The sequence below is a fragment of the Benincasa hispida genome, chromosome 8 (genome assembly GCF_009727055.1).
Source record: "Benincasa hispida cultivar B227 chromosome 8, ASM972705v1, whole genome shotgun sequence".
Taxonomy (NCBI): Eukaryota; Viridiplantae; Streptophyta; class Magnoliopsida; order Cucurbitales; family Cucurbitaceae; genus Benincasa; species Benincasa hispida.
In genome coordinates, this window is record NC_052356.1 from 46520027 (window position 1) to 46542260 (window position 22234).

The following is a 22234-nucleotide window of genomic DNA, read 5'->3' on the forward strand; positions in this document are numbered from 1 at the left end:
GATTTAAAGACAGTTTTTACATGTAATTTCCATGTATTCCACTTGAGTTTTATACTATGACTTAGTATTTAAAATGAGCTATTTATTGATTCCCTTAAGCATGATGATGAGTATGTTGTTTATGATGTTAATGTAAGTATTTGGTAAGTAAAACCTACTTCTGAGCATTTGATACCGAAGGTGTGGTAAGATACCCACTTATATGATGATCCTTGCTATTGAAGGTATGATAAGGTAAGCGGGATCATATCTAGTTCTACATGCACGTAAAATCTATATTATTGACATTGATGAGATCGAGTAAAAAGGCTCTCTCTCAATTAAGATTATTAGAGATCGAGCAAAAGGGTTCTCCCTCATGTTCGAGCAAGGGAGTAGAAGAATTTTACAGGGAATGTTGATGAGTTTTTTTAGTCTAGGGTTTACATGCTATGGTTTCATATTTTTAAATTCTTATTTCTGAACTCTGGAATGTGAATGTAAATGTTTTGTTATAAACATGTTAATCATGAGTTAATGAAAGCATGTTTCCTTTAAAGAAGTCACTCACTGGGCATTTAAAGCTCACCCTTTTTAAATGTATGCAGATGCATTAGGTTTTTGTTCCTTTGATCATATTATTCAACATTTCTCAATATGAATATGTCACATATGCTCCTATTTCTAAGGTGCATGCGTTGGTCATAGAAAGTAGTGAAGCACAAGTATTTTTATCTCTAAATCTACTGTGCGTTCTGACTCAATGCGTTTCTAGCTATCCTATTCTCTTGAATAGTTTTACCTGAGTTATAACTTCAACCATATGATCAAAATAATTAAAGCTTGGGAATTAAGCATGCAACAAGTCATAAACGTGTCAATCACACAATAGAATATAAATAGAGGAAAAAGTGATGGATCAAATGTAAGATTGAATTTTTAAAATCGGAATTATCTTTACAACAATAGACTTAATCGCATGAAATGGAAAATGGAAATGAAGTGAAAGAAAAGGAATGAGTTAAGCAGAGTTCAATCTCTTGTCCTCTTTGGCTTGATTCAAATGCGTGTTCAACCAACTTGGTGAAGAAATGAAGAAGAATTCTCTCTTGAGCTTGGTCTTCAACAATTCTCTTTGATCAACAATGACAAAGGTTCTTTTCCTCCTATCTTCTTCTTGCAACAGTAGCGTTCTTCTTATTTATAGGCATTTTTCTCAGTAACTTGTGATAAGACAGCATTAATTTCCATGTCCTGGTCAGTCGCCTGCCAGTTCAGATGCTTTTCAGATGGGACAGTTAGATACCTATACTTGCAAGTGGTGATTTGACAAGACCAGCACGAACCAATGTATCTTTTATGCGTTGGGCAACTTCGGACACATGCCCTTACGTTAACTTAGCCTACAACACTTAGCAAATTTTCTTGAAATCCTGTAATAGGATGCATTAGTGAAGCAATTTTACCAAGAAATATGCTTTTGTAAGGGCTAGTGGTGTTTGAAGAATTCCATGTGTTTTCCCTTAAGACAAATGTGTTTTTTATCATTAAGAATCCTAATTATTCCAACTTTTGAGAGACAATAACTAGCATTTCTACAAGTTATCAGTGGCGGTTAAGATTTAACAGAAGTGTGAGGTGGCTGTCATCTAGGATCTATGTGGTTCAAGCTTAGGTCGGTTCAGAATTTAATCGGTTCAAACCAAGGAGAGATAAAATTCCGTTTTAAAATTGTGAGATCTAGGGCTTTCTTTTTGCGATAAAACATGGAGTAGTTGGATCCCAATCCACGTGTGAAATTTACTTCCCCTCCCTTTCAATCTAATATTTTCTGAAGGATTTTATATTGGGTAATCAAAAAGATTTATTTCAAGTCAATTGCTGGAGACTTGTTTGGATCCAAATCTGACGGTGCCATTGGATTTTTTATCCTGTCATTGAGATTGGTTTCCATTGACTTGGGATTTATTTCATTTTTAACTTGTGTCGAAAGTCAAATTTTCCATCACTTTTTATCCAACTATGTGGAATCGATGAATCACATTTCAGTCACCACCGACATTGAATGAATTTGTAGCTGGAGGAGTTCTTCTGCTAGGAAATGAAAATTTTAAAAAACCCAAAACCCCCATTATTTGGATTATCCATCAGTATTGTTTTTAGTTTTAAAAGGAGGAAATGTTATTCTTTTTCATATTACTATGATCCATAGCAGAAGTTTTAATGGCAACAAATTTGGTATTTGTAGGTTGTAAAAGTATTATTCTGACTGTTTATGTGTTGCATTTGGCTGTCGAGCTAAAGGGATAGGCAATGACATTGAAGGATTTTAAGCCAAAGGAATGGGCAATGAAGTTGAAGGATTTTATTAAAACTGACTACAAGTTATCTAGCTAGATATCTCATATTTTTCTATACCATAAAGAATTTGTATCTAAACAATAACGGGTTTAGTGGTCGAGTACCTGCTTACTCCTCCTCTCGACCACTAAAGTGAATAGCTACTCCACGTTTTATGTAAAGAAAAAAAAATTGCACAATCATCTTTCTTTATGATTCATCTTAGATATTGTATTTACAATATAATTATTTGGTTTAAATAATTTGTTTCTCATTCATTTAAATAATTTGTTCCTTATTCTATTTTATAAATGAATGGTACAATAGAAGGAACATGTGAAGGCTTTGAGCGAAAACATGGATCGTCCTAATCTTTAAATTTTCACAGAAAGCAAAATTACAGAATATAAAGATTATGGAACCATTCTTCTTCACAAATACTTTTCTCCGGTCACGATCTACCACGAACCAAAAGACCTCCAACAATGAGGACACCACCACAATAGAACCTCCTGTATTCTCTAGTGGGATGAGAAACACTAAGGACTTTTGTGGGCTCTTAAATTTTTTGAGAGGGAGAGATTGAGAGGAGAGAAGAGTTTTTCTTGGGAGGTTTTCCAGAGTCTCACACATAGAGATTGAATCTCCTATATTCTCTTTTTTTAAGAAGAAGAAACCACTCAATCACACACCAAACATCCACATTGAAGGTTGTGAGACATTAAGCGGAGTTAGCAATAACTCTCTCCATTTTAAATTCAAAATTTAAAATAAAATAAAACTAATTTCAATTTATTTAATATATATAATTATACATTAACTAATTTAATATATAATATATACTTACTATATGTTATATCCAATATAACATATAACCTATAGTTTATATTATATCAAATACAATATAATCTCATTAATAGATGGTATTTAATATAAATTTCATTTATATTAAATTTAATTATATGGAACCAATTCACATAATTAATATTTGAATCATATTCAAATATTTATTTCTTCTAAAATAAGTTTTATATTATAATAATTATATCATATATATGCTAGTGAGTGACTTCTTTAGAGGAAACATGATTTCATTAATTCATGATAATAACATGTTTATAACAAAACATTTACATTCACATTCTAGGGTTCGAAAATAAGAATTTAAAAATGTGAAACCATAGCATGTAAACCCTAGACTAAAACTCATCAACATTCCCTGTAAAATTCTTCTTATCCCTTGCCTGAACATGTGAGAGAGTCCTTTTGCTCGATCCCTAATAACCTTAATTGAAAGAGAGTCGTTTTGCTTGATCTCATCAACGTCAATAACATAGATCTTACGTGCACATAGAATTGGATATGATCCCGCTTACCTTACCATACTTTCAATAGCAAGGATCGTCATATAATTGGGTATCTTACCACACCTTCAGTACCAAATTCTCAGGAGTAGGTTTTACCTAGCAAATACTTACATTAACATCATAAACATCATATTTATCATCATGCTTAAGAGAATCAATAAATAGCTCATTTTAATTGCTAAGTCATGGTGTAAAACTCAAGTGGAATACATGGAAATTACATGTAAAAACTGGTTTTAAGAAATCATTAGTACGACTTTCACTTTAAGCTAGACTCATCATCTAAGGCCTACGATTGCTTGCTTGACTCCTCTTCTCTTAAGTCTCATTCCGTTGCTCCGTCTTGTTTTGTTCTTTGAGCCGTCTCTAGCAGGTAGGAAGGAATAGAGTCAAGGGCAACATGCGTTCATGCTTGACTCCCTTTACTTAAAGCATATATTGAATCATCACTATTAAAGCAACTATGTGTTGGAAAGATCAAGATAAATCTGATTATGCATTGGAAATTCATAAGTAAAAAACTTAGCAAATATTTTGAAAACTAGTCACTCACTGTCTTTAGGTTACTTCCTTAAAGGTTTCCCCTATATATGTGTCTGCCCTGTAAGAATAATAAGAGCCTTCGATTAATGCCTTAGCTTCCTCTTGAGCTTAACTTATTATTCAAGGTAACGAATAATAAGCCTCAAATCTAGCTCAACGTATCGTTTCATTTATTTTCCTACTCGACGCATCCTCAGTACAATGTATTTAGTACATAACCACACATAATCAAACTTTTACCTTGCAACCAACTAGTGTGTCTGTGGCAGCTCGCATAAGATACTCTTAGGTGTCAAAGCGTGTTGGCTTTGCCTATGCGATGATCGATTGCCCACACTTAGCGTATGTTGGTTAGTTGCTTACCTATGTGTGGGTTGTAGCTGCCTGCTTGTTCATTCAATCAAAATTTCATATTTCACTTTCAACTGAATAACTTAAATTTCAAATACAATCTCATGAAATTTCCTTCCAAGAACTTATTCCTAAACATCTCAACTACCTTACCTTATAATTTCTAGCTTCTGGTTCCTTTCCTCCGAGCTTGGAATTCACCAATTCTAACAACTTGTCTGTGTGGCCTTAGATTCTCGAATACTTGCAAAAATTCTTCAATTTATAGCTCAAATCCATGAAACTTCCTCTATGGCAACCTTGTCTCAACACCTTCAAACTCTAAGCTTAAGTTGGCAGAAATTCTCCTCCCTTAACTCACATAGATCGCCAAAACCAAGAACCTCCATTCAAGCTTTCCTTTTATACTAAAGCTGCATGGTTATTAAGTTTCTTAAAATGACAGCTGGCACACTTAACCCATCTTTAGAGTCTCTAAGCACGCCACATAGCCTATTAATTAATTGTTTATGCTTAAGTCTTTTACCAACGCCCAGGCTTGCATTCCTACTAGCCTTTTGCCTTGGCCAACGCATACCACGACTAGCGCCACATCCTCTTACTCACGCATCACTATTCAACGCATATGCTGGTTTTACCCTTAGACAGTCGTACTTAGGCCTACTACTCATGAATGCATCCCTTACCTCTAGCATGCCTCAACATTTCTCGGCTACCATGCGTTCACTTAGGCAACCTCAAATGCCCGCATACTTTCTGCCGTAGGCCTTCACTGACCTCTAAAGCCTTTGATGCACACCTCCTATTACACTTAACCAATTTTCCACCCTTAGGTTCTTATGCCCGCAAACGCCCAAGCGTTCCTCACTTTTCTTAGCTTTCCCAAAATTTGTCTAAGTATTGGTTGCTCTTTGCTACCTGAGAGCACCTCATTTCAAGACTTAGAAGTTTTTCCCATCTCTACCTCACATGCACATTCATTATAACTTCTATAATTTGTCAACTACTATAAACATTATAATCACATACTTACAAGAACTTATATACATAATTATGATAATTAACACATAATTAGAGGAACTTAAACGTAATTAACTAGTAAAATAGGGTTAGGGGTTTACATGGTCGATCAAAGTCTTGGAAGCTAAAGCCATTGTCGATGACTTAAATCACATTCTAGTTTTTTGGGATGGGCTTCCCTCGGTAGAGGTAGAATTAGATTCGATCAAAGTATTCAAGTTTTTGAATTGTGAAGCTTCTGATGTATCAGAAGGTTTTTTTTTTCCCATGAGGCTCTCTTTCTTGCTCCTTCTGTAAATGTTTCTCACTTTTGTAAAATCCTTAGAGAGGAAAACAAAGTTGTCCATATATCTAGTAGTTTTGGCTTTTTCATCAGGGATTTCCTCTTTTTGGAGAGAGTTTTTTCCTCCTTTTGTTTTATCCCTCATCCTTGTAAGAGATTGATGGTAGGTTGTTGGGTTATTCTGTCGGTTTTTTATGAATATCCATTTCAAAAAAAGAAAAAAAAAAGTTTCTTAGTTTCTTTTTTGTTACTCAATTCCCTCAATTATTGGTTATATTAGTATCCTTTGAAAACTTTATCTTAAAATGTTGATTTTGATCTGAGAACTTTCATACTTTTATTCATTTTTTATGATTTCTACTATACTTTCAAAATGTCTATTATATAGCCTCTAAAGTTTTAAAAATAGTCATATTGGTCTTGTATGCAGCTTGAAGCAATACTCATGTTAACATAGTAGTATACATACTCAAAATCATGTCATTATTTTGTAAAAAAGTTAAAAATAAGGACCAAAATTATTCACCTTTTATGTTGAGGGACTAAATAGCATTTTAAATTTTAAGGACTATAATTAAATAAATTTGAAAGTTCAAGAATCAAAATAGACATCTTGAAAGTTTAAGGATCAAAATGAAACAAAAATATGAAAATTTGCCGACTAAAATATGATTTGATTTTAAACCCTTAAAATTGTTTAAATATTTTTAATAGGAATTAAAAAAAAAAGTGTTGTAAATATAACAATTAGGTCCAAAATATTTATATATATTACACACTATAAAAGAATTTACAAATATAACAAAATTTGAATCCAACTCTTAGAGTCTATCAGTTATAAACCGTACCGCTACTAAGAGTCTATAAATGATAGATTTTGCTATATTTTTAATTTTTTTAAAATGTTACTATATAGTTAATTATTAGCCTAAAATACTATACAATTAATTATTTATCCATGCCAATTACACCAAAAAGAAATGTTATTTCTTGATTGGGCCAATTCGGTGGTCCATTAATTGGTGGGCTTAAAAATCAATGAGGCCCAAACTCTCTCTTCCTAAAGCTCTGTAGTCTGAACAGAAAATAGAGGCCAATAACAGGGGGAGCTTCAAGAAAAAGGCGAAGAGGCCATCAATGGCGGTGGAGAGAAACATTTCACTTCAGCGGCAAAGCTGCCTGGTGCTACTATGGCTACGTTTCAGCAATATTTCGTATCCAATTGGAAAGTGCTGAAATTCGAAATTAAAGATTTTTTTTTTTTTTTTTTTTTGAATTTCCCCCATTTCCTTGGTTGTGATTTGATCCACGAAAGATTATTTTGTTGTTTTCTCATCAATTAGAGGTTTTCTGATAACACATTGTTAATCTCAGATTGTTTCCGTCATGGTTTATAAATTATCCTTTATACACAAAGTTCAAGAAAATGGGCCTATTTTTATTACGAGATCTTATTCGATGAACCTCTCTAGGATCTCCGTTCATTTACAAGTGCATAGATTTATATATACCATTCATTTTCTTAGTTAAAAATTTATTGGATGATGAAATAGAAACCATATCTAAATAGTTCAAGCTGGTTCACCAAGTTCTCTGAGAATTAGGGCACGAGTTTGCATCCATAGCGTTCGTGCTGTTAGCTCGTCGTTGGCTAGAGATGAACACTTAGTTTTGTTGCAATCTGCGAAATATTTTCCTGTTTTTCTTTGTGTTTGTGGGCTTAGAGCCACATAGCATGTTGTAGCAGCACCCTGTAGACACAATAATTGTTACTAGCTGTTTGTATGAATGAAAAACCCCTAGGCAAATCCAGACCCCCTGAACTGCTCTTACTCATGAATGTACCTGAGGAATCGATTTTAGTAATTTTGATGCCATGAAAAACAGAGAATCTGCAAAAGATGTTAGAAAATTGTTATGATAAGTCAATGCCCACTTGTGTATTTTCCTTTAGGCTGAAGTAGAATTAGTTTAAGATCACAGTATATCAGGAATTAAAAAGAGTCAATAGTTCATGCCTGTGATAAATCCTCGATGTGCTCTGATAATTGCAGTCTTTACAATTCCTGGATGCACTGCATTAATTGTCACATTGGCATCTTGTTCCTGTAAAAATGGCTGGAATCTCAGAATGTGGGCTGTTTTGTTAATTCTATGTAGGAAATGTAGAAGGTGAAGAAGGAAGATAACCTTCAACTTTCTAGCCACCTCCTTGGCATGTAAAATGCAAGCCAGTTTTGACTGAGCATAAGCACGCGTGCCATTGTATCTGCAGAATTCCCGAACAGGTATTAGTTTGATTCTCTAACCATGGATGATCATTGACCAGAAACCATCTTTAGAACTTTTTGTGTTTTTAGGAAAGAAGTACTGAGAACTAAAATAAGTTAAATTACAAGTTTAGTCACAAAACTTTTTGTGTCTATTTGGTTCCGAAACTTTTAATTTTATGTTTAATAGGTCCTTGTACTTTAAAAATGACCAATAGGTTCTTGAACTTGGAATTTTGTATCTAACATGTCTTTGACTTATTTGAAAAATTAAAATTATCCATCTATTAGTTATAAATTTTAATTTTATGTCTAGACTAGTTAAGTTTTAAAAATATGGAATAGGTCATTGATCTCTTATACACACAAAATTGATATTTCACAAATCTACTGGACATGAAATTGAAAGTTTAAAAATCTATTTGACACTTTTTGAGGTTCAAGGACCTATTAGACACTTTCTAAAGTTCAAGGACTTGTTGGACACAAAATTGAAAGTTCAAGAACCCATTAGACGCTTGTGAAAGTTCAAGTAATAAGTAGGCACAAGCATGGAAATTCAAGGACAGAACTTGTAATTTGACAGAAAGAAAATAGTCTAGAAGGGTGCAAGTTTTTTTAACTTGTTTGGGTTGAGCAAGTGAATGAAGCAGAGATCTTCCCTCTTCACCCAGTAGTGGACAACAGAAGAGACGTTTATAATTCTTCCTTGGATGCCTGTTCTCTTTGATGTTTCTATCAATTTGTCTAAAAGCAGTTCTGTCAGAAGGTAATGTCCTGCAGGAACAAAGATACACACAGATTGAAACACTGCAAATTATCTTGTTTGAACAAATTGTATAGACAAAACAACAGTTTGAAACGCATTATTTTGTATCCTTTTTTATGTTAAATTTGACAAAACTTCACTCTTTTTTAGCCATTATTGAGTAAATTCAAGTTTCTCTAACTTTGTAAATTGTAAAAGGAGTTTCCAGAGTTGATATAATTTACATGGAGGCGCTTCACAGGTATTTTCCCTTTTATCATATAGTCATCTATTTTAATCTTTTCGATTTGTTCATAGATTACAATCAAACTATTCTTCTCTGTTTGAGTTTAGGAATGAGAAGAAAGAAAGAGAGAGAGGAAAAACAATTACCCAAATAATTAGTAGCAAATGTCAATTCAAATTTGTCTTCAGAATACTCCAAATTTGGAGAGAAAACCCCACCATTGTTTCTGCAAAAGGCAATTGTATGTCCAAAAAAGGGATGAAGTTAGAGAGGGAAAATGGGATTTTGGTTGGGAAAAGTAAAGGCAAACTCACATGAGAATGTTGAGTGGTAGCCCTAAAGCTGCAAACTCCACACAGAACCTCCTAACAGAGGCAAGAGAGCTGAGGTCTATTTCTGAAACTAAAATTTCTGCCTCTGGACTTTCTCTTTTGATCCTCTCTTTCACTTTTGCTGCCTTCTTCATGTCCCTTGCTGCCATTACTATTCTCACTCCTCTTTTTGCCAATACTCTTGCTGTTTCTTCTCCAATTCCCGATGTTGCCCCTTTTTGCACCCACCCAAAAAAAAACATATAAATTTTCCTTGTTTGATTTTGTTGTTTTTTCATCCTTCTTGTGGATTATTGTGTCTTGTTTTAGGACTCATCTTTTAATATTATTATTCATTGGGTTACATTATATGGTTCGATTGATGTTGTTAACATGCTCAAGACCCTAATGAGTGAGGTTTGATTGATGATGCTTTAGAGATTTCTCACCTTATTTCTTTGTATATGACAAAAACTAGTTTTTAATTACTTCTCAAAACATTTTTAAAGAGTAGATAGGAAAAGGAATAAATTAATAGATGTATCTAAGTATATTTATGAGCTCAATTTTTAAAGTAAATGATTATCAAAGGGCTAAACTTTCTATGCACTCAAGTGTATGGGTTATTCAATTATGAAAATATTGCCAAGAAAACCAAAAATGACCCTCTTCAATTTGGTTAAATCTATTTAGTTTCAAACGCTCACACGAAACAAATTAGAAAAACGAAAGGGAAGAGTAACTAAACCAAAATGAAAACGAAGCATAACTTAGTTTTGGTTTCCTTCTCACATATGTATATGGTAAGAAAAGTTATGAAAATGAAGTAAGAGTAACTAAACTCTAGTTTGATTCTCTCATATACACATGTGAACTTGGTTCATTTTAGTTTCTAAACTTTAACCACAAACTAAATCATAGAATGGTTTGGTCCAGCTCTTTTATTATTTTTTTTTTTCTTTCTCCCTTAAAAAAAAAGATGCTCTCAACTTTGCATCAGAACTTTAAACTTAGCACCATCCAAAAATTAGATGCAACATGCAGAATAAAGTGAACTCAGAACAAGATAGTACAAAAAACCACAATCAAATATGTTATCTGCCTTAGGGAAAAAAATGAATAGAGTAGCTGTAATTGTACAAGGTTTATTGAAATACTAACCAGTGATAATGGCAGTGAAAGGAGAAGAAAACTGAAAACTTTCGGTAACTTTCTCTGCACTAGCTTTAGAGCCATACCCACTTGGCCCTGCTATTCCAACTAAATACCTTAGAGTCTCCTTCATTTCTCTCAATATAACACCATCCACAAAACATAAACCACATCAAACCTAAATATTTATATACTATACTACCCAAAAAAGAAAAAGAAAAAAAAAACCTAAAGTTTTATGATCTCCTACTTCCAAGACCATCCCATTTCCCCTGCTCTCCCCTGCTCATAATAATTATCCTATCCAACTTTCGGGATGTTCCCCTTTTTATCTCAAGACTTCAAATTTCCATCTTTAATATATAAATTACTTTCAAAGTTGAAACAAAACATGGGTTAGATTTCAAATTACAGGAAAAAGAAAGGATCTTTATCTTCATGTATAGGACATAATAATGTCTCACTTAAATGAAAAAACAAAAACAGTCTTTTTGTCTCTTCTTTCTCAATTAAATGTATGCTGTTTACACATTTTAAGTTTGTTTTTGAGGGCCACAAGCTTCAATGTTAGAGTATTTAGTATTACAGTGTTTTATATTATGCTATACGATTTAATTTGGGTTCATTTTCTATGGGTCTGTTTGTATTGATTAGAGAAAAAATGTTTTTCAACAAAATCATTTTCTTTTAAACTATTTTAATAAAAAAAATGTTTAAAATGAATTTCAAATGTTATTTTGAGTGATTGACAAACATTTCATATATATAGAAGCTCATTAGACCTCTTTAATCTTGACAGTATTTGAGGATGTTTTTAATAGTATTGTATTGTGGCAAAAACCCTAATTTAATGACTAGCCTCTATATCGTTATTCTCTCTATCTTCCTCTACTCTCTCTTTGATTCAATATTAATTTTTGCATTCATATAGTTTATAAGATTTAACAATGTATCAATATGCGTCCTTTCCATGGCTTATAAAGCTGAAAGTAGGGAGCATTCATTTATGAACCCATTTCTGATATAATTAATGTTGTTTTCTCTGTTGAAATTCCTTATATTATATATATATATATTTTTTTTTTTTTTTTGAGTGTTGTGTGTGTGTATATATATATATATATTTTTTAAAAAACAAAAAAAAAAAAAAAAAGAAGTGAAGATGGGTTTGCTAACACGTGTGATATATGCACACAGAAATAAAAATCATAATTGGAACGACCCAAAAAAGAAAAAAAATTAAATAAAAATATTATTGGTGTAAAAAACATTAATTTCTTACATATACCAAAAAAAAAATGATATTGTGTCCCGTTAGGGACAGGAATTACTTTAGGCAGCAATTGCATGCAGCCTTTGTCCCAAAGTTTCAATCTTTGCCCTTTAAAAAAAGTGATGAGATTTTATGTTATGGAGCCTTGGTGACTTAAAGTTGAGGCCTTGATTTTGACAAAATTCCACTTACTATTTTACCATTTTCCTTCTCCCACCCTATATCTTGTATTAATAACCCAAAGTTCTCCTTAGCACAAGTCGTTGGAGAATTTAGGACTTGTTTGTTCTTGAACATGTCCTCTATTCTTTTACGTAACATCTCTATTAGACTTTCTATACTAATGAAACATGCACAATAATGATACCTTTTAAAGTTTTTTTCTACCACTGGTAATTCTTTCCAATCCGATGATACCTTTTGAATAAATAATTTGGCTTGAGGCTGGCAAGAAAGAAAGATGGAATGTGACTGCTTGTAGACCAAATATAAGACACAATTGATGAGTTGAAAATCTCTAACGTTATGTAGTATCCACTCATTTTATGTTGGCATAAAATGCAACATAGAAGATAAGTGATTAATAATCAAACTTTTCAAACTATTTTTAAGCTTATTATACCGTTTTTTTTTTCTTGACAACTCTATTATAGAGTATAGTGTCGTTTTGGGACGAGAGGGACCCATTTTGTTGACATATGATTCAAATTGGTTGAAGCAAAATTGTGTTGTAATTAATTTGACATATGAAGTTGCCCTTGTAATATTGACATGGATAGGTAATTTCAAAGCATATATTCATGGCATGTCCCAAAAAGTGTAAAACAAAAAGGATTGATTAGAAAGCTTGTATGGCCTACTTTTTGCTAGGCATGCATATATAATATATACATATTCTTTCTACATTATTATGTATATATGCATTTTGTACAACCTTCTTTGGTACGTACTAGACACACACACATATATATGTGCATCTTTAACTCCCCAATCAATCACTTCTGTTTTATAACTTGATATAGTTTTTCTTTAAATTAGGGTTAACATGTGGAAGGTGAAACTAATTATTTTCATCATTTGCATTCATTAACTTTAAAAACGTTATGTTTATTTGAAAAAGGAAGTGGTTTGAACTTAACTTAGATTTAATTCATATTAAATAATCAATTCAAGGGTTAAGATAATTTTTCATTAAAAATTCAAACACTTATATAAATTTATTGCCAAAAGATTCCTCTAAACAAAATATCAACTTCAATATAAATACGTAGGTGTAATGTAGATGTCCATTATTAGTGTTCATTGGTCATGTATTATTCATGTGTCTCAAGATTACATACTATTAGTATCCATGTAATTCATCTACTACTCGCTAAATTGACTATAAATAGTGACATTTGGAGAGTTTTGAAAGACATGCATGTTGATGATCAATCCAAAAAGACTAGAGAAAGTGAAAAAATTCATTCTTTGTTATTTTATTTACTTTTTATTATTTTTATTTATTTATTTTATATATTTATATATTATATTTATTTATTTATTTTATCATATATTATTATTATATTATATTTTTCATATTCGTGTTCTCGCTTTATGTCGTGCTCCTTGAATTCACAACATGTAGGTCCTAAAGGTATGTCGATTTTTTCCTCTTCGTTATAATTAATAAATGTAACGTTATTTTGCATATTTAATATCTATTAAATTTCTAATATAAATACAATATTTTATGATAATGCTATCATGATAAATCTCACAAAATTAGAATTTGTCGCCCTTGATATTAACGGCAATAATTATTTGTCATGGATACTTAATATCGAAATCCACATGGATGCTATGAATCTTGGAGAGACTATTAAAGAAAGAAATACGGCATTCAGTCAAGACAAAGCAATATTTATGATTTTCCTTCATCGTCATTTCCACGAATGATTGAAAATGGAGTATCTTGTAATAGAATATCCCCGTATCTTATGGAAAAATTTGAAAGAGACGTATGATCATAAAAAAAAACAGTTATTCTTCCTAAAGCTCGTTATGAGTGGATGCACTTGAGGCTACAAGATTCCAGATCAATAAGTAATTATAACTCCATATTATTTATTTAAAATCAGTTCGAAATTGTTGTTATGTGGAGAGCAAATTATTGATGTTGATACGTTAGAGAAGACATTTTCTACATTTCATGTCTTGATTATGCTCCTACAGTAGTAATATCGGGAGAAAAGTTTTAAACAATCTTCAGAACTAATTTCATGTCTTCTTGTGGCCGAACAAAATAACGAGTTATTGATGAAAAATCATGAATCTTGACTAACCGAAATGACATCATTTCTTGAAGTGAATGCTATGAATTTTAATAATAATCATAATTGAGGTCGTGGTTGAGGTTGTGACCGTGGTAGAGGAAGAAATAATTATTATTTTTGTGGTGGTCATTCTAATCATTCAAATTTCAAAAGAACCATACAAAATGATGATCACAAAGGAAAAGCTCCACAAAATAAGAGTCTAAAAAATGTTGAAAATAAATGATTCTGATGCTGAATGACTGGCCATTGGTCATCATACGTCAAAACACTTAGTTGATCTCTATCAAGCATCCCTGAAGGAAAAAGAGAAAAATGTGGAAGAAAATTTTGCATATCGAGATAATGACATATTTGACTCATCCCAAATGACTAATTTAGATGTGATAGACTTCTTTGAATCTCCTGAAGAAAAAATTGACATAGTTGATGGAACATCAATTGTTTCTTTTGACTTTGAAAATATTTAGACTTAATGTTGTTTTTTTTTGTTATTATTCATCTCCATGTTTTTTTCTCCTCTTAGTAAATGTTGACTTTTGTGTATTCTAAGTATTATTTTTCTTATTGTAATTATTTTCTTTTAATGAAAAAACTTGGATCATTTTCATATGTTAGGTGACTAAAAAATGAGTAAAAAATATCTATGTCTGGCAGATAGTACAACTGCACATACAATACTTACACTATTTTTCCAAACTGACGATGTTGGAAGCAAAAGTCAATACAATATCAGGTTTTGCAAACCTAGTTGAAGGGTTTGAAAAAACAAATATTATTTTGCTTAGAGGAACAATTTACAATTGACAACGCATTGTTCTTTAGTCAATCAAAGAGAAATCTATTTAGTTTTAAAGATATATGTTGCAATAGTTATTAGATTGAGACTGATAGAAAGAATAATATAGAATAATATAAAGTATCTTTATATCATATCTATTGTCTCATATGAAAACGTATACGGGAAGAGTTGTCTACTTTATCTTCTGGATTATATTATACTAATATATAAGTAATTGAAATATATGTAACAATAAACTATGACATCATAGGAAAAAGATGAAACTGAACTCATGTAGTTATTGACAACATTTTTTACATATAATGTTGCTCTTGATATTATATCTGAAAATGAGGATTTTGAACCAAAATCTGTTGAAGAATATCGACATAGAAAAGATTGGCTTCAGTGGAAATAAGCAATCGAGGCAGAATTAAACTCACTTTCAAAACGTCAGATTTTTGGACCAGTAGTCTGAACACTAGAAGGTGTCAAACCTGTGGGATACAAATGAATATTTGTGAGAAAAAAATGAAAATAATGAGGTCACGAGATATAAAGCAGGACTAGTTGCACAAGGTTTTCCACAAATACTTGATATTGATTATGAGGAGACGTATACTCCGATGGTGGATGCAATTACACTAAGATATTTAATTGGTCTGACTATATATGAAAGTCTGGATATGCATCTTATGGATGTAGTCACACCATATTTATATGGATCTCTTTGTAATGATATCTATATGAGAATCTCATAAAGATTTAAGGTACCTGAAATATATAAATCAAATTTTTGAGAATTGTATTCAATAAAGTTACATAGCTCATTATATGGATTGAAACAATGAGGAGGAATGTGGTATAATCGCCTAAGTGGATATTTGTTGAAAGAAAGATATCAAAATAATCCAATATGTCTGTGTGAGTTTATAAATAAATCACAGCCAGGATTTACTATTATAATTGTATATATTAATGATTTAAATATAATTAGAACTTCTAAAAAGCTTTCAAAGGTAATAGAATATCTTAAGAAAGAATTTGAGATGAAAGATCTCGAAAAAACAAAATTTTGCCTTGGTTTGCAAATTAAGCATTTAGCAGATGTGATATTTATTCATCAGTTAACTTATGTAGGAAACATTTTGAAAAGATTTTATATGAACAAATCATATCCATTGAACATTCCAATGGAAGTTTGTTCACTAAATGTTAAGAAAGATATATATCGACCTCAAAATGATAATAAAGAACTTCTTGGCCCTAAAGTGTCATATCTTAGTGCAATTGGTGCACTTATGTATCTTGTTAATAATACAAGATTTGATATTGCATTTTCAATAAATTTATTAGCAAGATACAATTCTTCTCCAATAAAAAGACATTGGAACAAAATTAAGCATATACTCCATTATCTCCAAGGAACGATCGACAAGAGTTTGTTTTATTCAAATAGATCACATTTTGATCTAGTTGGCTATGCAGATTATGGATATTTATTTGGTCCACAGAAAGCTAGATCTCAATTAGGTTATCTATTCACATATGGAGGAATTGTTATATCATGGGGATCAGCGAAACAAACCATAACAGTCACTTCCTCAAATCATGCTAAAATTCTTGCAATTCACGAGGCTAGTCGAGAATGTGTATGGCTAAGATAAATGACTCAGTACATTCGTAGAACATGTGGTTTGTCTTCTAGTTAAAGTCTCTCAATGATATTATACGAAGATAACACAACATGCGTATCCCAAATCAAGGAAGATATATTAAAGGAGATAGAACATAACAAATTTCCCCTAAACTTTTTCTACACTTATGATCTTGAAGAAAATGGCAACATCACTGTACAACAAATTTGTTCAAATGATAACCTGATAGACTTATTTACAATTGTTGTGATTAATATCCTAATTCTTTCAGAGTCATGTTGTTTGTAATGATACACATTGTTTTATGAATAAAATAATTGTTATTTCATTCTAGAATTTACTCATATCCAATAAACAAAGCTCCATGGTTATCTTATGTAAACTTAAGCAAGTATATGTGATATACAAGTGGATCATGCCTTAAGTGATAACCTAGATAGGTCTGTAGTATAAGGATTAAGGTGGGATACCTAATCCTGGTGACACTATAGATACAGCCCACTTTGTAGAATCATTCATGTGGAGACATATGAGCGGAGGTGTCCTATACAAAGAGTTTATATAAGATCGGACCACGAGATGACTAAACTCTGTATATAAAGCCGTTGATACTAGAAACTTACATCTCACCTAAATGACCATATGTGATACGACCTCAATTCTGAGTGTTTTGGGAACTCCTGCCTTTGAGGGCGATCCTTTGATTAGTATGGGTGAGAGTGGCCAGATTGCCAACTCAATATGCCTACCTTTTTGGAGACGTGTCTGATTTAGAATCTAGGAACTCAATACACAAGATGAAATTCAGTCATTCCCTGAAGCAGGGTAAGTAAGAGATTGATCCCTTAAGGGCTGATTCTGGGGCTTGAACATATTGGCCACAGCTTCTCTTTGGAAGAGAGGAATCAGTCATAGTAGGACTATGACTTATGTTCATTATAGGATTCAGTGGTACTTAAGGAGTCAGATGTAACTACAAGGGCATAACGGTTATTGGTCGAGTTGTACTTACGAGCGATTTATGAAGGGTTGTCGCACTGTTGATTGGTTAAGATGGATATACAATATATCTGTAGTAAGAAGAGTTCAGTTGTCGGTCTTTAGTGAAGTGTCTGGCAGTTAACGGATGGTGGATCCCGTGACTAAAGAGTTTAGTCAGTTATTCACGTATCGTTGGAGCTTTGAGCTAGAGGTCCATAAGGTCCCCTTGGTAGCTCAATGGATTCAGTTGAGGATCAGTTCTTGGTGTTAATTTGAAGTGTTCAAATTAACAAGAGGTAATTCGATTATATATGATATGATCGGTATAGTATATGAGATACATCAAGTGGAGGTTAATGTAAATGAGATTTACATTAAGTGTCATGGAATAGAAAAAGAGTTATGGTTTATATGTTTCATGAGATGAAATATTAAAACTATAGGTAATAAATATGGTATGATAAGTTGGTTATCATTTATATTTATAATAATATTAATTATTGGATAATTGTCTCTTTTTCTCTAATAACCAACTGAGTGGGAGGTTATTGGTGGTTTTATGGTAACCGTGAGTTAAAAAGAAAAATGTTTTCTTAATTTTAGTAATGTTGAAAATTGTTGTTTTTGAGATTTCCAATCTCGGAAAAATTCTCATGGGAAGTTGTCAAGTAAATTGGATTTACTAAGCAACAGCTTGGAGGTAGCTAAATGATCGTGGAGTATTCTTAGGCGATAGACACTCAACTAAACGATGAGCTAAACGATCGCATAACTTTTGCTAGACGATCGCTTAGTTTTTTCTAAATAATTGGACATCGACCTATACGATAGGTTCTTCCATCTCCCACTTTCTCAATTGTTTACATGATTGTGGTTTCCTCCATTGTTCTACCTCAAACCAAGTCCACTCAGAGCCCGCCCTCTGGATTCTCACACCAAGAATACCAAGGTAGCCTTTTTGGTGGTGTCATACTCAACTTGACACTATTGAGGTTCTATGGAGGCCATTCATTGTGTTCGGGGAGTTCATGACCTAGGTGATCGATGAGTTCAAGCTCGTAGTGTTCGTGTAGTGTAGAGGTCGTGTTGGACAAGCGTTCGAGTATTGCTATGTTGCTGTGATCGAGTGTTCGTGATCAAGGAGCTTATGATGAGTCTACAAAAGTGTGTTACTCTTGTCATTGATCTTTTGTAGAACATGCTATAATTTATGTATTTTTCACAACCAATTGTTTTGTTTGAGATTGTAATTGTAAATTTTATATACGATTGTAATTTGGAATGATCTTCCGCTGCTCATGGAAATCCTCGTGTTCGATTTCCTTCAACAAAGGCATTACCTACAACAACCTTTGAAAATTTGGTGCACAATATTGGAATGTGGTGACTTAGAGATCTCAAGTGATGTTTCCATGAGGTGGAGTAAATATATTTTTTAAGAGTATCAGATTATATGAAATATATACTCTTTTTCCTTCACTAAGATTTTTTTCCAGTAGGCTTTTTCTTAGAAAGGTTTTAATGAAACAAATTTCATATATATAATGGGCATCTAAAGGAGAGTATTATAAATATGCTAAATTAGGTGTACTGTAGATGTCTATTATTAGTGTCCATTAGCCATGTGTCCCTATACACTATTAGTGTCCATGTAATTTACTTCTTACTTACCAAATTGCCTATAAATAGAGACATTTAATGGGTTTTGAAAGACACATTGGTAATCAATTCAAGAAGATTGGAGAAAGTGGAGAAATCCATTCTTTGTTATTTTGTTTACTTTTTGTTAGTTATTTATTTTATTATATATTTATATATTATATTATACTTTTTAAATATTTATTTATTTTATTATATATTATTATTATATTATATTTTCTCCATTTCTCGTTATGCACCATTGTGTTCCTCAAATTCAGAACAAACCTAGATTTATTTTAAATTAACAAGAGGCTTCAAGGGGTTTTTTTTTTTCCAATTATATAGTATATAAAGGAATTCAAAAGTAAACTAAGAGACGTATAAATAACGGCTTTTCCGTTTGTATGAATTTCTAATCAAATTTTGCATTTGTAATAGATAAAGCCAACTTTTAATTTGAATTTATTACATTTTTTTAAGGAAAAAAAACCATATATATATTTTTTTAGAATAGGTGATATTATTATACAAGGGATCCCACAGCTCGGGATCAAGCATCAAAGCGACAAAACACAAACAAAGACAAGGCAATAAAACCAAAACAAAGCCAATAGGATAAGACCAGAACAAAACCAATTCATAAACGCACACTCGCAAATCACCAGAGAGAAAGCAGAGAAAAGAACCCAAAATTCCACAAATTAGGGCTACAGCAAAATAGAGAACAACGTGAAGTTCAAAAAAAATATATATCCAAACACACACTAAATAAGACCAAGAAGATCAGCCCACCACCGACCTTTTTGACGATGTATTGTCACCTGCCACCGACATAAAAGAGCGATTAATCACGTAAATAAATAGATAAATAAATAAATAAACACATTGATGATGTAGTGTCACCTGCCACCGACCAATAATGAACTTCCATTTGGAAACCCAAGTCATATGTGGTCCCCATCTCCCAAACTAGCTAATATATATTAATACATTATTATAAGCTTTATCATTCATAATGAACATCCAATGCCTTCAATGCCATCCAACAAATTAACTCAATCTTAATAATATTTATACCAAAATAAATTAATCTTAATAGTTCAAAATGACTTCTAATATTATTTTACCTTAATCAGCAAATTTTGATGGAAAAAATGAAGCACTTTGATACTTAAATTTAAGATTTTGTCTAGTTCCTATTTGATTCCTAAATTTTAAAATATTATTTTTATAGTTCTTAAGTTTTGAGTTTTATTTCGATTTAGTCAGTAAGTTTCAAAATGGTACAATTTTAGCTTTGAAGTTTGAGTTTTGTTACGATTTAGTCCATGATAATTTTAAACTTTTAACCTCATTTTTCATTAAATACTAATTTTTAGTTTTTAATATTAATATCTATTGATTAATTTAAAATAATTAAGAAAATTATAGTTAATTAAGTTTCAATATTTTTTCATCACTATTAAAATTAATTAAAAATTTTACTTCATAATTATTTTAAATTTATTAATCAACATTAACGCCAAAGATTGAATTGAGTATTTGGTTAAAAATTGATATTAAAAGTGTAAATCTAAAAACCTATAAATTAAATTAAAATAAAACTCAAATCTCAACAATAAAATTATAATATTTTGAAATATAGGCATAAATTGAAACGAAACTCAAAACTTACAAACTAAAATGTAACATTTTGAAACTTAAAGACTAAATAGAGGCTAAATTCAAAACCTAGACACTAAGATTTTTCTTTTCCTTTTTAATATATATTTTCAAATGGGATAAATTTTTTTTGATAGTGTTTGTTTAATTAATGAAAATGAAAACAAATAAGAATTTGTATGAACATACTTTATTTCCCTCAGGAACACGTGGCACAAGATTACAAAAAAATGAGTGCTCGATTTAGGGTTGACAAAATTTCCTGCGGGGTCGGGTCCCTGTAGGGAATCTCGGTTTGATCGGGGATGGGGTCAAACCGGAGGGGCCCAATCCAGGGACGAGGATGGTATCCCCCTGTCTCTTATACACATCTAGATGTGTATAAGAGACAGGATCGGGGATGGGGTCAAACCGGAGGGGCCCAATCCAGGGACGAGGATGGTATCCCCCTGTCTCTTATACACATCTAGATGTGTATAAGAGACAGGACTTATAGTATTGTGAGTCAAATATTGAATATCTAAATTCTAAATCTAAGCCCAAAAGTCAAGTCCAAACTTAAAAAAAAAAAAAAAAAAAACCCTAAATTTTGAAAACACACAAGCCCTACCTCGCCGACTTGCCGTTCAGTGTATTGAGTGAGCCGAGCGTGCGTCTCAGCGAGGGTTCGACTTTGTTCAGTCCATTTGTGAAGAGTGAAGTTTAGCTTCAGGCGTCCGTTCGAGTGTTCGACTTCGTTCAGGCATTCGTTCAGGCGTTCAGTCCCTTCGTTTAGGCGTTCGTTCAGTCCCTTCGATTTCGAGTTCGTTCTTCCGAGTTGGAGTTCTTCCGAGTTCAAGTTATTCCAAGTTCGTTCAGTTCAAGTTTGAGTTCGTGAAGACCTTTCATGCATCCGTTCAAGTTGGAGCCACTGCCAAGCCTGCCATTCGACTTCCAAGAGAGGATATCTGGAAAGGTAATGCTAATACATGAGATTAGTTTGAAAAATATTATGATTGTGTAAGGATATATTTTGATTGTGTTGTTTTGTTTTTCATTTGAAAAATAGAGATTTGTGTTGCTGTCTTAATCTGTCCGTTCAAGCCACTGCCGTCTGAGATCTGTTGCCGTTCAAGCCGGTAAAAATTTTATATAAATTAGTGTTTGTGTATGTTTGAATACTTTGAATTTTAGGCTTGGATATGTTTGAAAAGTATGTTTGAATGTTTTTAATTTTGTGGTTGAATACATTTGAAAATATTTGGAGTCTTTGTGTATGTTTATAGGTTGAAATCTTTGGTAGGTTGTATGCTTTGAAAATTAAGTCCAAGTC

At 32.1% G+C, this 22234-nt stretch overlaps 1 protein-coding gene and 1 long non-coding RNA gene across 3 annotated transcripts; one reads left to right on the plus strand and one right to left on the minus strand.

The window, feature by feature from the left end:
• Nucleotides 1–7135: 7135 nt before the first annotated feature.
• LOC120083520 (short-chain dehydrogenase TIC 32 A, chloroplastic-like) lies at nt 7136–10970 on the minus strand. 2 transcript variants are annotated; one of them, XM_039039296.1, is made up of 8 exons: nt 10621–10957; nt 9463–9694; nt 9295–9374; nt 8777–8930; nt 8074–8152; nt 7902–7989; nt 7729–7775; nt 7136–7634 (listed from the first exon to the last, which is right to left on the minus strand). In XM_039039296.1, exons 1-8 carry the CDS (start codon nt 10742–10744, stop codon nt 7455–7457), a joined length of 984 nt encoding a protein of 327 aa, XP_038895224.1. In that variant the 5' UTR covers nt 10745–10957; the 3' UTR covers nt 7136–7454. The 2 variants fall into 2 exon arrangements, with proteins under 2 accessions (XP_038895224.1, XP_038895223.1); XM_039039295.1 differs by having other exon boundaries at nt 7902–8152; nt 10621–10970.
• On the plus strand, nt 8038–9075 carry LOC120083521. Its single transcript, XR_005483442.1, has 2 exons — nt 8038–8171; nt 8740–9075. It is a non-coding gene; the product is annotated as an uncharacterized LOC120083521 (long non-coding RNA).
• Nucleotides 10971–22234: the final 11264 nt, after the last annotated feature.

What these genes read in the sequence shown, in the direction of transcription:
- LOC120083520 (XM_039039295.1), bottom strand. Translation starts at nt 10,744, where the DNA reads ATGAAGGAGACTCTAAGGTATTTAGTTGGAATAGCAGGGCCAAGTGGG. An exon ending in CTACCACTCAACATTCTCAT is followed by an intron (nt 9,375 to 9,462) that starts GTGAGTTTGCCT and finishes TGCCTTTTGCAG; the next exon opens with AAACAATGGTGGGGTTTTCT. An exon ending in CACTTGCTCAACCCAAACAA is followed by an intron (nt 8,153 to 8,776) that starts GTTAAAAAAACT and finishes GGAATTCTGCAG; the next exon opens with ATACAATGGCACGCGTGCTT.